We start from the raw sequence: 15,062 nt of genomic DNA, 5'->3' as shown, positions 1-15,062 counted from the left end.
CGCAAAAGAGGCCAGTGCGGCCACCTGCCACCGATCCGCTCCCAAGGTTGGGGGGCTGGGGGGGCTGCCACCCGTTTAGAGAGGAGGCCGATCACTGGGCCTGGTCCTGAAAGGTAGTGGCAACATCTCTCCCTATCCCAGGCACTTGAAGAGGGTATGTAGGGGTGGAGTGGGAGAAGAGCGGATAAGGAGTGGACGCTGAACTGTCTTGAAGCCCCTGGACGGGAGCACCTAAACTGGGAGGATGAGTGGAGGTTGGAGGCCGGGAAAGGGAGGCCCGGGCAGAAAAATGATCTGGACAACGCCGGGAAGTACAGGCTCGGGTGGGGAGAGGCAGGGTGAGCAGCAATGAGGCAAGGCAAGCGGGGGCCTGAGCAGGGCCAGACAGATGGATGGGGGACAGTGATTTTAGCCGAGGGGAGCCTGGTTTCCAAGAGCGAAGAGGCCAGAAAGCCCCCCGTGTTCGGGGGGAGGGGTTCACGGCCAGCCCCGACCGGAAACTCTCGAACTCTCACCCGAGGCCCTGGCGTGAATGAGTGGATGAATCCAGCGCAAGAAGGCACGAAGACAGTTGCCCTCTCGGGTGGTAGAGGTAGATTTGGGTGTCATCTTGGCTAGGGAGAGAGTGAACTGGCAAAGAGCCAGAGAGGAAAAGGAGGTGAGAAGCGTCGTGTCCGAGAGCCTTTCCCGCGGGAGAGCCCGGGGTGGGGGGTGCAGATGAAAGGAATCGGAGCAGACGTTGCAGCGGGAAGGAACAGGGTTAGAGGGCAAAAAGTAGAGCTCCCTGGCTGGGGCAGCTGGGGTTGGTGCTCGGGCCGGGTGGCAAAGAGGCAGAGGTGGTGCCAGGAGTGAAGAATTTATTGGGAGGGGGGACTGTACAGACAGAAGATGGGGCGACGAGGCTCAAATCAAGTCCCTGAGGATGTCTTCTTCCATGACGCTGGGGGCCTGCACCTGCTGCAGGCCGGGCTGTGGCACCGGACCCCTGGGTCCCGAACTCAGGAGCATCTGACCTAGAGGTGGGGAGGAAGACTTAACACGGGGGAACCTGGAACTCCTAGGCCCGTCAGCCCCCGAGACGGGGGCCTCGTGGTAGCCCAGGGGGTCACGAGAGAGATGCAATGGGACCGCCAGGCCCAGGGCTACGCCCTCGATTCCAGTCCCTTCCTGCGGCTAACGGCCCGGTGGGTCGGATCTAGTAGCCAACTCGTGGGGACGGCCGGGGGAAACAGGCCCTGGATGAAAGCCATTTGGTGCCTTGGGGGGCTGATGGGAGCCGTGGGCTGGGATCGCTAGGGAACCGGGGGCCAGAAGGCCCACTTTACGTGGGGTGGTCCCAGAGGGGCGTAGGGTCCCCTTCTCAACTGGAGGTTTCTCAGGATCCGTCTGTGTCCCAAAGACTCTGGAGACGGACAAGGAGCCTGACAAGCTGCGGGGGGGGACTTGGTTTCCTGCTACATCGCCCTAAGGGTCGAGGGCTCTTCTCAACTCACTCTGCAGCCAGAGTTTTCCGGTTCACTCGTTCCCTCCCTCTCCCAGTCTCTGGGTCTTCCCCGCGCTGCCCTGGTACCTGGCAAGGGGGCCCGGGGGGCCATCTGTCCGGGCCAGGCCTGGGTGGGGGGCGCGTGCAGAAGAGGGGGTCCCGGCGCCATCTGCAGCGGGGGCTGGCCCAGCCCTTGGTGCGGGGGAGGCAGAAGGGTCGGAGCCCCCGGAGGGAGGTGATGCAGCGTGGGCTGCGGCTGCGGCTGGGCCGGGGGCAGCCCGGCTTGGGGCTGGGGGAGAGGGGAAACAAAGGTCAGGGCCCCCATCGCCGGGTGGGCCCCGGCCCCCCCGCTTCACCCCTCCCCTCCGTGGGCTCGGGAGTGGGACGGGGGCCGGCTGGAAGCAGGCCCAGGGAAGGGGCTGGCCACCTGGCCCGGCCTCACCTCCTCCCGGCGGGGCCCCTCAGCCTCCTGCCCACCTCCAAGAGAGGAAGGCGGCCAGAAGCGTGGGGCTCAGCCCGTCCGGGCCCCCTCCCTCCCTCCCTCCCTCCGTCCCCGGCCCGCGGCTCACCGGCGGGGGCTGGCTCAGGAGCAGGCTGCGCAGCTGGGGGTTGGCCCCCGGGTTCTGGGGGCGCAGCAGGGCCCCCGCCGGAGGGGGCACGGGGGGCGGGCCGGAGGGAGGAGCGGGGCCTGGGGGGGGAGGGGGCTGCCCCCCGGCTCCCCCGGCTCCTCCTCCTCCACCTCCTCCCTGCTGCTGCTGCTGCTGCTGCTGCTGGGCCCGGAGCTGTAACTGGGGCAGGAGAGAAAGGGGACGGGGTTGGGGGCACACAGTCAGGGGCCAGAGCACCGTCCCGCCCCCACCAAGGAAGGGTCAGAGGTCAGGAGACACCCAAAGAAGGGGGGCTCTGCCTGGAATCAGGCACCACCTTTACCTTCCCTGCCAGCCCCTCCTCAATCAATCAATCAATCAATCAATCGTATTTATTGAGCGCTTACTATGTGCAGAGCACTGTACTAAGCGCTTGGGAAGTACAAATTGGCATCACATAGAGACAGTCCCTACCCAGCAGTGGGCTCACAGTCTAAAAGGGGGAGACTCCCCACCACGTTAGTGGAAAGAGCCCGGGCTTGGGAGTCAGAGGTCATGGGTTCTATTTCCGGCTCCTCCGCTTGTCAGCCGGGTGACTTTGGGCAAGTCCCTCCTCTGGGCCTCAGTTCCCTCATCTGTAGAATGGGGATGAAGACTGGGAGCCCCACGTGGGACAACCTGATGACCCTGTACCTACCCCAGCGTTTAGAACAGTGCTTATAGTAAGCGCTTAAATACCATCATCATCATGTGCGTGTACACACACACACACACACACACACACACACACACACACACACACACACACACTCGCTCTCTCTCTGCCCCCCACCCCTCACCAGGTTCTGCGGGGGTCGTTGTGGTTCCTCCAAGAGGGGGACTTGGCCAGCAGCTGCCAGGCCAGGGGGTCCCTGCTGCCCGCCGATCTGTGGAATGGGGGGAGGAGGGGGAGAGAAGGGTCAGTTTGGGGACGGAGGGCTGGAGGGGAGCGCGGCCTAGCCGAGGGAGGGGCTCACCCCAGTCCAAACTCAATCCATCGTGCCGCAAGTGGACAGTGTGGACGAGTGAGGGAGGAGGACGAGGGAGGAGGGTCTCGGGGTGGAAAGGGAGGTCTGGGGTGGGGCGGGGGGGGGGGAAACGGGCCGCCCCTCACCCCACGCTGCTGCTGCTGCTGCTCCAGCTTGTGCTGCTGCACCTGCTTGTGGTTGGTGATGACCTGGCGGATGCCGTTGACGAAGCCGCTCTGGTCGAAGGGGATCAGCCCCATGAAGATCTTCTTCTTGGAGGAGTACAGCAGCATGAGGACGCGCACCTCGCACGGGGCCGTGTGGGGGAAGTGCACGCAGCCCGCCTGAGACGGGGACCGGGGCCGGGGGAAGAGGGAGCGGGAGGAAGAGGAAGAGCTGGAGGAGGAGCCCGGGCGGCAGCTCCCCCGGCCCCGCAGCCCGCCCCGCCCGGGACCCCCGGCGGCCCCGCCCGGACCCCCGGACTCACAAAGCCGTTGCCCATGATGCGGTACAGGCCCTTCAGGGACTCCAGGTCCTTGTTGGTGAAGTGGAACTGGACCATGCGGGAGTTTCGGAACAGCGGGCCCAGGGTGGTCTGTGCGGAGCCGGGGAGGGCGGGAGACGGACAGGGAAGGGGAAATGAAACGGCCCGGAATGACCGTCGGAAACCGGGTGTGGACGGGGAAGGGAACCGGCCCCGCGTCAACCCCAGGGTCCCGTAGGGCGCTCGGCCCATTGTAAGCGCTCAACCCGGACGCTCAGCAGCGTGGCTTAGTGGAAAGAGCCCGGGCAGAGGACGTGGGTTCTAATCCCGCCTCCGCCGCTTGTCTGCCGTGTGACCTCGGGCAAGTCAGTTCACTTCTCTGGGCCTCAGTTCCCTCACCTGTAAAGTGGGGATTAAAAGCGTGAGCCCCACGTGGGACAACCTGATCGCCCTGGATCGACCCCAGCGCTCAGAAGAGTGCTCAGCACATAGTAAGCGCTTAACAAATACCGTAATTATTATTGTTATTCCGGGAGGGGCAGGGCAGGAGGAGGGGGATACAATCTGGGACCCCCCAACCGCCCCACCCACGACCTCACCAGAAGCTGCTGTGGAATCAGCTGCATAATCAGCTTCTGGGGCCACTGGTCTGTCTTCCTGGAAGCCAGGGAGGATGAGAGAGAAGCTGGCAGGGAGTGCCAGGCCCAGCCCCCCGCCCACCCCGGGCCGTCTTCGGCATCCTCCAACCCACACCAGTCCGTAAACCCCAACCCCCTTGGCTTTCCGTCTCCACTTACAGGTTCTCGCCAGGGTTGACGTAGACTTGGCAGGGTAGGGAACGGGTCAGCTTGGTGTTGGCATCCACAGAGGCCGGTTTGGGCTTCTGGGATGGTGGGGGGGAGTCAGGGGGTGGAAGGAGGATCCCGGCCCTTCCCGATGCTTCCGGCCCCTCCCAGGCTCCCCCGAGGCCCGTTGCCATCCCCGGCACCTCCCGGTTCCCCTCACCTCTTGCCACTCCAGCACGCCACTCCAGGCCAGGACTTTGTTGGTGACCGACTGCTGGGCGCCGGGCAGCTGGGGGGCTCCAATCGGGGCCTGGGGGGCGGCCGACACCCCGCCGGGGGCCACGCCGGTGGGCTGGAGGAGACCGTGGAGGAAGGTGAGCGTGGCTCCCGGTGGCTCCCGGGGGCAGGGGGGAAGGGGTGGGCTCAGGGGAGGAACGAGGGGGAGCGATCCGTACCAAAGAAGGGGCCCCCGGCTGGGGCGGGGGGGCCAGGCCGGAGCCGGCGGTGACCGTGGAGACCAGGTTGGGCTGTGCGGCGGCAGGGGGCAGCTTGGGGGCCCCCGGGGCCCCGGGAGCCATCTGAGGGGCCGAGGCCTGGCTGAACGGGGGCCCGACGCCCGAGGTGGTCGACTGCAGTGGGGTGATGGGGGAGACTGTGGGGGAGAAGCCGGCAGGTCGGGGACGGACACACACACACACACACACACACACTCTCTCGATCGGCACCTGCATCCCTGACCCTGGGGCTTCCCCTCCCTCAGTGAGGTCCCAACGACCCTCACGCCCACCCCTTGTTCTGCACACGTGTGTACAAACACACACACACACAGACACACTCACAACGAGGGCCCAGTCCAGCTTTCTGGTTCTTAGCGGCCTCCACGGCGTTCTGAGCTGCCACCTGGGCTGCACTGAGGTTGCTGGAGACCTGCGGGTGGGCAAAGAGGGGAGGTCACGGAGGGGAGGTTTGGGCCGGAGGAGGGGACGTGGGGACTGGGCCCCACTCAGTGAGTTCAGGCCCCAGCCTTGGTCTGTCCCGTGGCGGCACGGATTTGCCCCTCAGGGGCCACCGGCCTCGTAGCATCTGGGCCCAACCCGGCCCCTGGGAAGTTGGCCCAGGCCCCTTCTGCTCCCTCCTGAGGGGCCTGAGGCAGTGTGGCCTAGTGGACGGAGCATGGGCTGGAGTCAGTAGGACCTGGGTTCTAATCCCAGCTCCGCCACTCGTCTGCTGGGTGACCCTGGGCGAGTCACTTCGCTTCTCTGGGCCTCAGTCACCTCATCTGTAAAATGGGGATTAGGACCGTGAGCCCCACGTGGAACAGGTACTCTGTCCGATCCGATTTGCTTGTATCCATCTCAGTGCTTAGTTTAGTGCCTGACACTATTACTTCATTCGGTGGGGTGGGGGGGGTTCTTTTGGCCTGGCCTACCTACAAAGACTACGTTTCCCGTGAAGTCCAAGCCTCACAGGAAACTCCCCCCACCCCTGAGATTGTGGGGGTACCGCATCAGCTGGTCCTGCAAAAACTCCAAGAAGGGGCAGGGGTTGAACTGTACCTGGGGAGGAGAAAGGGGGAGAGGAGAGCATGTGGGAAGGGAGGCGAGGAGGGCCAGGGCTCCCTACCTGGTAGGCTTGAGAAACGGGGGGCAGCGCCTGAGCCGGAGCGGACGAGAGCTGGGGGCCGGGCGCCGGGGCCGGGGGCAGCGGGACCGGCTGCTTGGTCGGGAGGGAACCCGTGGCCGAGCCCCCTCCGACTGTGAGAGAGCCAGAGACAGAGGCAATCAAAGGGGAGGCAGCTCCCTCTATTCATCCACCCCCCCCAGCCCCACAGCGTTTACATCCGTGGTTGTCATTTACTTATTTCTATTAATATGTCACCCCTTTTATTCATTCATTCATTCAATCGTATTACTGAGCGCTTACTGTGTGCAGGGCACTGTACAAGTCGGCAACGTATAGAGACGGTCCCTACCCAACTACGGGCTTACAGTACAGAAGGGGGAGACAGACAACAAAACAAAACACGTAAGCTCGTTGTGGGAAGGGAAGGGTTCTGTCTGTTGTTCTACTGTACTCTCCCGAGCGCTTAGTGCAGTGCCCTACACACGGTAAGCGCTCGATAAATATGACTGAATGAGTGAAGAGGGACAGAGGTCCCCTCCCGCTATGCCCGGGGCCCGTGCCCGCTCACCTGGAAGCACCAGGCCCCGTACCAGCACCATGTGGCGCGGATCCTGGCTCACATCCTTGGCCTGCTGCTCCAGGATGGCAGGGGACGACGCGGCCTTTTCGAACAGCAGCCGCAGCGCTGGCAGCTTCCGGGGGGAGATGATGGAGAAATGGATGCCGCGCTGTTGGGGGGAGCGGGAGAGAACGCGGATTAAGGACGGAAGCCCCCCCGCCTCCTGGCCCCAATCCCTCACCCCGTTTCCGCTCCCCTCTGGATCCCAGGCCTCCCTGCCCTCCTCCCCTCTTGCTTCTCCCCATGTAATAATAATAATGGCATTTATTAAGCACTTACTATGTGCAAAGCACTGTTCTAAGTGCTGGGGGGATACAAGGTGATCAGGTTGTCCCACGGGGGGCTCACAGGCTTCATCCCCATTTTACAGATGAGGGAACTGAGGCCCGGAGAAGTGAAGTGACTTGCACAAAGTCACCCAGCTGACAACTGGCGGAGCTGGGATTTGAACCCATGACCTCTGACTCCAAAGCCCAGGCTCTTTCCACTGAGCCACGCTGCTTCTCCATGTACCCACTAGACTCCCCCAACTCCCCAGCCCTGAGTGGGCACCGAGGGGAAGACAGTGCTTCACCTGGCACCTCTTGCCCAGAGCCCGCTCCCGCCGACCCCTCACCTCTCCGATCTTCTGCACCAGGCTCTCGGTCGTGTAGCCCGAGTACGTCGTGCTCTCCACGGCAGGGAGCAGGTACGGGGGCGAATTGCAGATCAGGAGACAGACCTTGTGGGTTTGCCCACTGTGGGCAAACAGACAGAAGTACATCAGGGGACCGGGAGGAAACCGAGCGGACCCAGAGCGGGGCCCGGGCGGGCGCCACCGCCTTCTCGCCGATCGTCTGCCTCCCCCTCCCTTAACCAGAGGACAGAGAAGGGAAAAGCGGGGAACAAGAGACCCAACGGGGGCGACACGGCGAGGGGTTGGAGAGACACGGGTGGCTGAGAGCGCCCGACGGGCAGATCGACGACAATCTGCAGATGGGAAGTGATAACGGGAAGTGACGCGGTCCCGACTCGGAGATGGGGGCGGGGTGAAGTGTTCAATCAATCGAATTGAGTGAGCCCTTACTGTGCGCAGAGCACTGTACTAGGCGCTTGGGAGAGGACAACACAACAACAAACGGAGCCGCTGCTCCTCCCAGCACTCACATCTGCTCCCTCATCTTCTTAAAGTCGTCGAACAGTTGCAGGGCGGTGCTGAGTCCCTCGGCAATAAGGCTACAGCTCTCGCCGCCCCCGCCCATGAACCTGGAGGGCAAGGGGTGGGGGGGCTCAGCTGCCATTCCTCCCCCATCGATGGACAGCGCGGGGAGGGCAGAAGAGGGGGCTCAGCTGCCATCCCTCCTCCATCAGGATCCTTTTTTCCCCTCTCTCCGGCCCCAACGTCGGGCTCCCTCTCTCTTCCTCCGGGCCCCGGTAGGTCCCCCGGGAAGCCCCGGGCCCTCTGACCTCCCCGGCCCCCCCCCCCCGTCCAGACTCACTGGATCCCATCGAGCCAGGTGACGAACTCGTAGGCGCTGCTGGTGGGCGCGTGGCACTGGACGTAGGACTCCGGGGCGCAGTCCACCGTGTTGAAGACGACCAGACTGTACTGAGTCCCCCCATACTGAGGGAAGACAGGCGGGGTCGTGGGCGGGTGGGAAGCCAGCCGGACTAGCACGCAAGCTTTCCCTTCCCAGTGATCCAGGGATCCGTCGCCCCCCACCCCTACCCCTTTAGGGACCCCGGTTCGCTCGGGCTGCGGAGGCTGGAGTGCCCTGAGGCCCACAGGGACAGGCGGACGCTCCCCAAAGCGGACATGAGGCCGCGTCCGGGATTCAGGCCCCGCCAGATCCCTACTCACGTCTCCACCAAAGTCGGTCTCGGCCGGGGGGCCTCCGTTGAAATACCTGGCGAAGCAAGAGGGAGAGAGAGGTTGGACGGAGGGAAGAGGAGTCTTTTAAACACACACGCACAATGAGGTTGGAGGGGGGAAGACGAGTCTTGCACACACTTTGAGAGGCTGGAGGGAGAAAAGTGAATCTTTAGAAGACAAGTCTTGCGCGCGCCCCCACACACACACGCAATGGGAAGTTGGAGGGAGAAAAGTGAATCTTCAACAGACACGCACGATGAGGGGAAGGGTGAATGTCAGATACACGGACACACACATGCACATGAGAGGCTGTGGGTGAATGAAGCGTCTTGTACACACACACGAAGAGAGATTGTAGGGGAAAAGACGAGTCTTTTACATACACACACTAGAAGTTGCAAAGGAAAACAGTGTTCTACACACACACCCACACACACACACACACACACACACGATGAGAGATCAAAGGGCAAAAGATGAGTCTTACACACACTAGAAGTTGTACGGGAAAAGAAGAGTTATTTACACACACACACACAAACGATGAGAGGTTGTAGGGGAAAAGACCAGTCTTTTACACACACACACACACACACACACACGATGAGAGATTGTGGAGAAGTCTTTTACACACACACACACACACACACACACACAATGAGAGGTTATAGGAAAAAAGGTGAGTCTTTTACAGACACACACATACACACACTAGAAGTTGTAGGGGAAAAGAAGAGTCTTTTACCCACACCTGATGAGAGGTTGTGGGGAAATGACGAGTCTTTTACATACATGCACACACTCTACAAGTTGTAGGAGAAAAAAAGAGTCTTTCACACACACACACACACACACACACACACACAGTGAGACACAGTGGGGAAAAGACGAGTCTTTTACATACACACACACACACACACGTGATGAATGATTGTGGGGAAAGGACCCGTCTTTTACAGACATACACACATGTAAAGTTGTAGGGGAAAAGTCTTTTACCCCCACACACAATGAGAGGTTGTGGGGGGAAACACCCATGCACCACACACAATGAGAGGCATTAGAGAAGCACTGTGGCTCAGTGGCTTGGGAGTCAGAGGCCACGGGTTCTAATTCCGGCTCTGCCACTCATCAGCTGGGTGACTTGCAGCAAGTCACTTAAGTTCTCTGGTCCTCAGTGACCTCATCTGGAAATGGGGATTAAAACTGTGAGCCCCACGGGGGACATCCTGATTACTTTGAATCTCCCCCAGCGCTTAGAACAGTGCTTGGCACATAGTAAGCACTTCACAAATGCCATCATTCATTCATTCAATCGTATTTACAGAGCGCTTACTGTGTGCAGAGCACTGTACTAAGCGCTTGGGAAGTACAAGTTATTATTATTATGGGGGGAAGACCCATTCATTCATTCATTCAATCGTATTTATTGAGCGCTTACTGTGTGCAGAGCACTGTAGTAAGTGCTTGGGGAGTACAAGTCAGCAACATATAGAGACGGTCCCTACCCAACAGCGGGCTCACAGTCTAGAAGGGGAAGACAGACAACAGAACAAAACATGTTAACAAAATACAATAAATAGAATATGTACAAGCAAAATCAATAAATGGAGTGATAAATCTGTACAAACATATATACAGGTGCTGTGGGGAGGGGAAGGAGGTAAGGCGGGGAGGGGGAGGAGGGGGAGAGGAAGGAGGGGGCTCAGTCTGGGAAGGCCTCATTCATTCATTCAATCGTATTTATTGAGCGCTTCCTGTGTGCAGAGCACTGTACTAAGCGCTTTGGAAGTACAAGTCGGCAACATAGAGAGACGGTCCCTACCCAACAGCGGGCTCACAGCCTAGAAGGGGGAGGCAGACAACAAAACAAAACATGTTAACAAAATAAACAGAATATATACAAGTAAAGTAAATAGAGTTATAAATACGTACAAACATATATACATATATACAGGTGCTGCGGGGAGGGGAAGGAGGTAAGGCGGTGGGGAGGGGGAGAAGGGGGAGAAGAAGGAGGGGGCTTAGTCTGGGAAGGCCTCATTCATTCATTCAATCGTACTTATTGAGCGCTTACTGTGTGCAGGGCACTGTACTAAGCGCTTGGGAAATACAAGTCAGCAACATATAGAGACGGTCCCTACACAACATCGGGCTCACAGTCTAGAAGGGGGAGACAGACAACAAAACAAAACATATTAACAAAATAAAATAAATAGAATATATATAAGTGAAATAAATAGAGTAATAAATCCGTACAGACATATATACATATATACAGGTGCTTCGGGGAGGAAAAGGAGGTAAGGCGAGGGGGATGGGGAGGAGGGGGCTCAGTCTGGGAAGGCCTCCTGGAGGAGGCCAACTTGTACTTCCCAAGCGCTGCACACAGTAAGCGCTCAATCAATCAATCGTATTTATTGAGCGCTTACTGTGTGCAGAGCACTGTACTAAGCGCTTGGGAAGTAAAAGTTGGCAACATATAGAGACAGTCCCTACCCAACAGTGGGCTCACAGTCTAGAAGGGGGAGACAGACAACAAAACATACTAACAAAATAAAATAAATAGACTAGATATGTGCAAGTAAAATAGAGTATTAAGTATGTACAAACATATATACATATGATTGATTGAATGAATTAATGAATAAGGAGGACGGAGGGGGCTCAATCTGGGAAGGCCTCCTGGTACTTCCCAAGCACTTAGTCCAGTGCTCTGCACAGAGTAAGCGCTCAATAAATATGATTGAATCAATCAATCAATCGCATTTATTGAGCACTTACTGTGTGCAGAGCACTGTACTAAGCGCTTGGGAAGTACAAGTTGGCAACATCTAGAGACGGTCCCTACCCAACAGTGGGCTCACAGTCTAAAAGGGGGAGACAGAGAACCAAACCAAACATACTAACAAAATAAAATAAATAGATATGTACAAGTGAAATAAATAACTAGAGTAATAAATATGTACAAACATATATACAAGCACTTAGTCCAGTGCTCTGCACACAGTAAGTGCTCAATAAATATGACTGAGTGAGGTGAGCTCTCAGACAGGAAGAGAAAAAAAAAAAAAAATATATATATAGCAATCATTCAATCGTATTTAATAATCAATAATTAATTGATTGATCAATACGATTGATTGAGCGCTTACTGTGTGCAGAGCACTGTACTAAACGCTTGGGAAGTCCAAGTTGGCAACATCTAGAGACAGTCCCTACCCAACAGTGGGCTCACAGTCTAAAAGGGGGAGGACAGAAAACAAAACCAAACATACTAACGAAATAAAATAAGTAGAATAGATAGGTACAAGTAAAATAAATAGAGTAATAAATATGTACAAACATATATACAAGCACTTGGTCCAGGGCTCTGCACTCAGTAAGCGCTCAATAAATACGACTGGATGAATGAGGTGAGCTCGAAGACAGGAAGAGAAAGATTACATATGTATAGCAATCAATCAATCGTATTTATTGAGCACTTACTGTGTGCAGAGCACTGTATTAAGCGCTTGGGAAGTAAAAGTTGGCAACATATAGAGACAGTCCCTACCCAACAGTGGGCTCAAAGCCTAAAAGGGGGAGACAGAGCACCAAACCAAACATAGTAACAAAATAAAATAAATAGAATAGAATACGTACAAGTAAAATAGAGTAACAAAAATGCACAAACATATATACATACGATTGATTGAATGAATTAATGAATACGGAGGAAGGAAGGGGCTCAATCTAGGAAGGCCTCCTGGTACTTCCCAAGCGCTTAGTCCAGTGCTCTGCACACAATAAGCGCTCAATAAATACGACTGAATGAATGAATGAATGAAGAGGAAGGAGGGGGCTCAATCTGGGAAGGCCTCCCAAGCGCTTAGTCCAGTGCTCTGCACACAGTAAGCGCTCAGTAAATACGGTTGAATCAATCAATCAATCGTTTTTATTGAGCACTTACTGTGTGCAGAGCACTGGACTAAGCGCTTGGGAAGTCCAAGTCGGCAACATAGAGAGACCGTCCCTACCCAACAGTGGGCTCCCAGTCTAAAAGGGGGAGACAGAGAACAAAACCAAACATACTAACAAAAGAAAATAAATGGAATAGATATGTACAAGTAAAATAAATAACTAGAGTAATAAATATGTACAAACATATATACATACGATTCATTGAATGAATTAATGAATAAGGAGGAAGGAGGGGGCTCAATCTGGGAAGGCCTCCTGGTACTTCCCAAGCGCTTAGTCCAGTGTCTGCACACAGTAAGCGCTCAATAAATGCGACCGAATGAATGAATGAAGAAGGGGGCTCAATCAGGGAAGGCCTCCCAAGCGCTCAGTCCAGTGCTCTGCACACAGTAAGCGCTCAATAAATGCGACCGAATGAATGAATGAAGAGGAAGGAGGGGGCTCAATCTGGGAAGGCCTCCCAAGCGCTCAGTCCAGCGCTCTGCACACAGTAACCGCTCAATAAATCATCATCAATCGTATTTATTGAGCGCTTACTGTGTGCAGAGCACTGGACTAAGCGCTCAGTAAATGCGATTGAATGAATGAGGTGAGCTCAGGCAGGAAGAGAAAGATATATATATGTAAATATATATTATTATATATTATATATATATAGAGAGAGAGAGGGAGAGAGAAAGAGAGAGAGAGAGCTTGTGGTGGGGGCCGCGGTGTTGGTGTGAGGAGGAGGAGGCGGCGTTGTGGCCTTTTAGACTGTCTCTCTATGTTGCCAATTTGTACTTCCCAAGCGCTTAGTCCAGTGCTCTGCACATAGTAAGCGCTCAATAAATACGATTGATGATGATGGCCTTTGCCTCTCACTCGATGGCGGGCAGCAGGTAATGCTTCCTCAGCGGCTCGAAGTAAGGCCCCAAGTTGGCGGTGCCCTCGATGACGAAGACGACGTCGGCCACCAGGGCGCCGCCGCCGCCGCCGCCGGCCCGGGCGGGGCTGTCGGCCCCCGGCACCCCCATGCCCTGCCCGGGGGGACACGGCACGACAGCCCGCGGCGGCCCCGACGCCCGGGACCAGGCCGCGGCCTCCTCGGGATGGCGGCCCTGTCAGGAGCCCTGACAGGAGGGAGGGCCGCCCCCTCAGCGCGCACGCGCACGCGCACGCCCCTCCCCCCCCTCCCCCCGCTCCTCAGCTCGGCGCTCCACTCCTCGGCCTGCCTCGGGACGACGATGCCCGGGACGACGCAGGCCGCGGAGTCGCGCGCCGAGTGGCCGATCCCCCTCAGCGCACGCGCGCGCGCCCCTCCCCCCCGCACCTCAGCTCGGCGCTCTACTCGTCGGCCTGCCCATCGGGGGCCGCCCTCGGGGGGACGACGCAGGCCGCGCAGTCGCGCGCCGAGTGGCCGATGAGCCGCTCATTCATTCAATCGTGTTTCTTCGTTCGGCCCTCTTTCATTCATTCAGTCGTATTTAGGCGTTCGACCGTAGTTCATTCATTCATTCAGTCGTATTTATTCAGTATTTATTCAATATTCAATAAATACGATTGATGATGATGATTTATTCAATCAATCAATCAATCAGTCGTATTTATTGAGCGCTTACTGTGCACTGTACTAAGCGCTTGGGAAGGACAAGTTGGCAACATCTAGAGACAGTCCCTACCCAACAGCGGGCTCACGGTCTAGAAGGGGGAGACAGACAACAAAACCAAACATACTAACAAAATAAAATAAATAGAATAGATATGAGCAAGTAAAATAAATAAATAAATAAAGTAATAAATACGTACAAACATATATACACCTGATCACCTTGTAACCTCCCCAGCGCTTACAACAGTGCTTTGCACATAGTAAGCACTTAATAAATACCATCATTATTATTATTATTATTATCCTATACGGGTGCTGTGGGGAGGGGAAGGAGGTAAGTCGGGGGGATGGGGAGGGGGAGGAGGGAGAAAAGAGGGAGGGGGCTCAGTGTGGGAAGGCCTCCTGGAGGAGGTGAGCTCTCAGTAGGGCTTTGAAGGGAAGAAGGGAGCTAGCTTGGGGAATGTTGGGAGGGAGGGCATTCCAGGCCAAGGGGAGGACATGGGACAGGCGAGAACGAGGCCCAAGGTGAGGGAGGAGGGGGTGAGGGGATGGACAGCCCACACAGTAAGCACTCAATAAATACGGCTGAATGAATGAGTTGTTGTTGTTGTAGAACATGATGGTGATGATGATGATATCATGATGGTGTCTGCTAATTCTGTTATATTGTGCTCTCCCAAGCCCTTGGTATAGTGCTCTGCGCCTAGTTAGCGCTCAATAAATGCGACCAGTGATTGCTGTTTTACTTTGTTAACATCATCATCATCAATCGTATTTATTGAGCGCTTACTGTGTGCAGAGCACTGGACTAAGCGCTTGGGAAGTCCAAGTTGGTAACATATAGAGACAGTCCCTACCCAGCGGTGGGCTCACAGTCTAAAAGAGTCTAAAACAGTCTAAAAGTTTTGTCTTCTCGTCTGTCTCCCCCTTCTAGACTGTGAGTCCGCCGTCGGGTAGGGACCGTCTCTAGATGTTGCCAACTTGGAGTTCCCAGACTGAGCCCCTTCCCTCCTCTCCCCCTCGTCCCCCTCTCCATCCCCCCATCTTACCTCCTTCCCTTCCCCACAGCAC

The 15,062-nt window shown here is 56.6% G+C and overlaps 1 protein-coding gene across 1 annotated transcript; it reads right to left on the bottom strand.

Annotated features, from left to right (window-relative positions):
• Window positions 1-837: 837 nt before the first annotated feature.
• MED25 (mediator complex subunit 25) lies at window positions 838-13,512 on the bottom strand. Its single transcript, XM_038752701.1, has 18 exons — window positions 13,265-13,512; window positions 8,429-8,474; window positions 8,067-8,191; window positions 7,735-7,833; window positions 7,205-7,325; window positions 6,538-6,697; window positions 5,970-6,100; window positions 5,186-5,273; window positions 4,802-4,998; window positions 4,567-4,698; window positions 4,359-4,444; window positions 4,161-4,218; window positions 3,565-3,672; window positions 3,224-3,421; window positions 2,910-2,996; window positions 2,053-2,271; window positions 1,571-1,772; window positions 838-1,013 (listed from the first exon to the last, which is right to left on the bottom strand). The coding sequence occupies exons 1-18, from the start codon at window positions 13,414-13,416 to the stop codon at window positions 904-906; spliced, it is 2,319 nt and encodes a 772-aa protein (XP_038608629.1). The 5' UTR covers window positions 13,417-13,512; the 3' UTR covers window positions 838-903.
• Between the last annotated feature and the right edge of the window lie 1,550 nt (window positions 13,513-15,062).

This window comes from Tachyglossus aculeatus, chromosome 10 (genome assembly GCF_015852505.1).
Source record: "Tachyglossus aculeatus isolate mTacAcu1 chromosome 10, mTacAcu1.pri, whole genome shotgun sequence".
In the NCBI taxonomy this organism is placed as follows: Eukaryota; Metazoa; Chordata; class Mammalia; order Monotremata; family Tachyglossidae; genus Tachyglossus; species Tachyglossus aculeatus.
This window is presented reverse-complemented; position numbering and strand designations above follow the sequence as displayed.

Excerpts from the sequence above, each read along its gene's own strand:
- MED25 (XM_038752701.1), bottom strand. The coding sequence starts at position 13,416 with ATGGGGGTGCCGGGGGCCGACAGCCCCGCCCGGGCCGGCGGCGGCGGC. Across the intron at positions 6,101-6,537 it reads ACGGGGCCTGGTGCTTCCAG|TCGGAGGGGGCTCGGCCACG; the intron begins GTGAGCGGGCAC and ends GCTCTCTCACAG. Across the intron at positions 2,997-3,223 it reads AGCAGCAGCAGCAGCGTGGG|ATCGGCGGGCAGCAGGGACC; the intron begins GTGAGGGGCGGC and ends CCCATTCCACAG.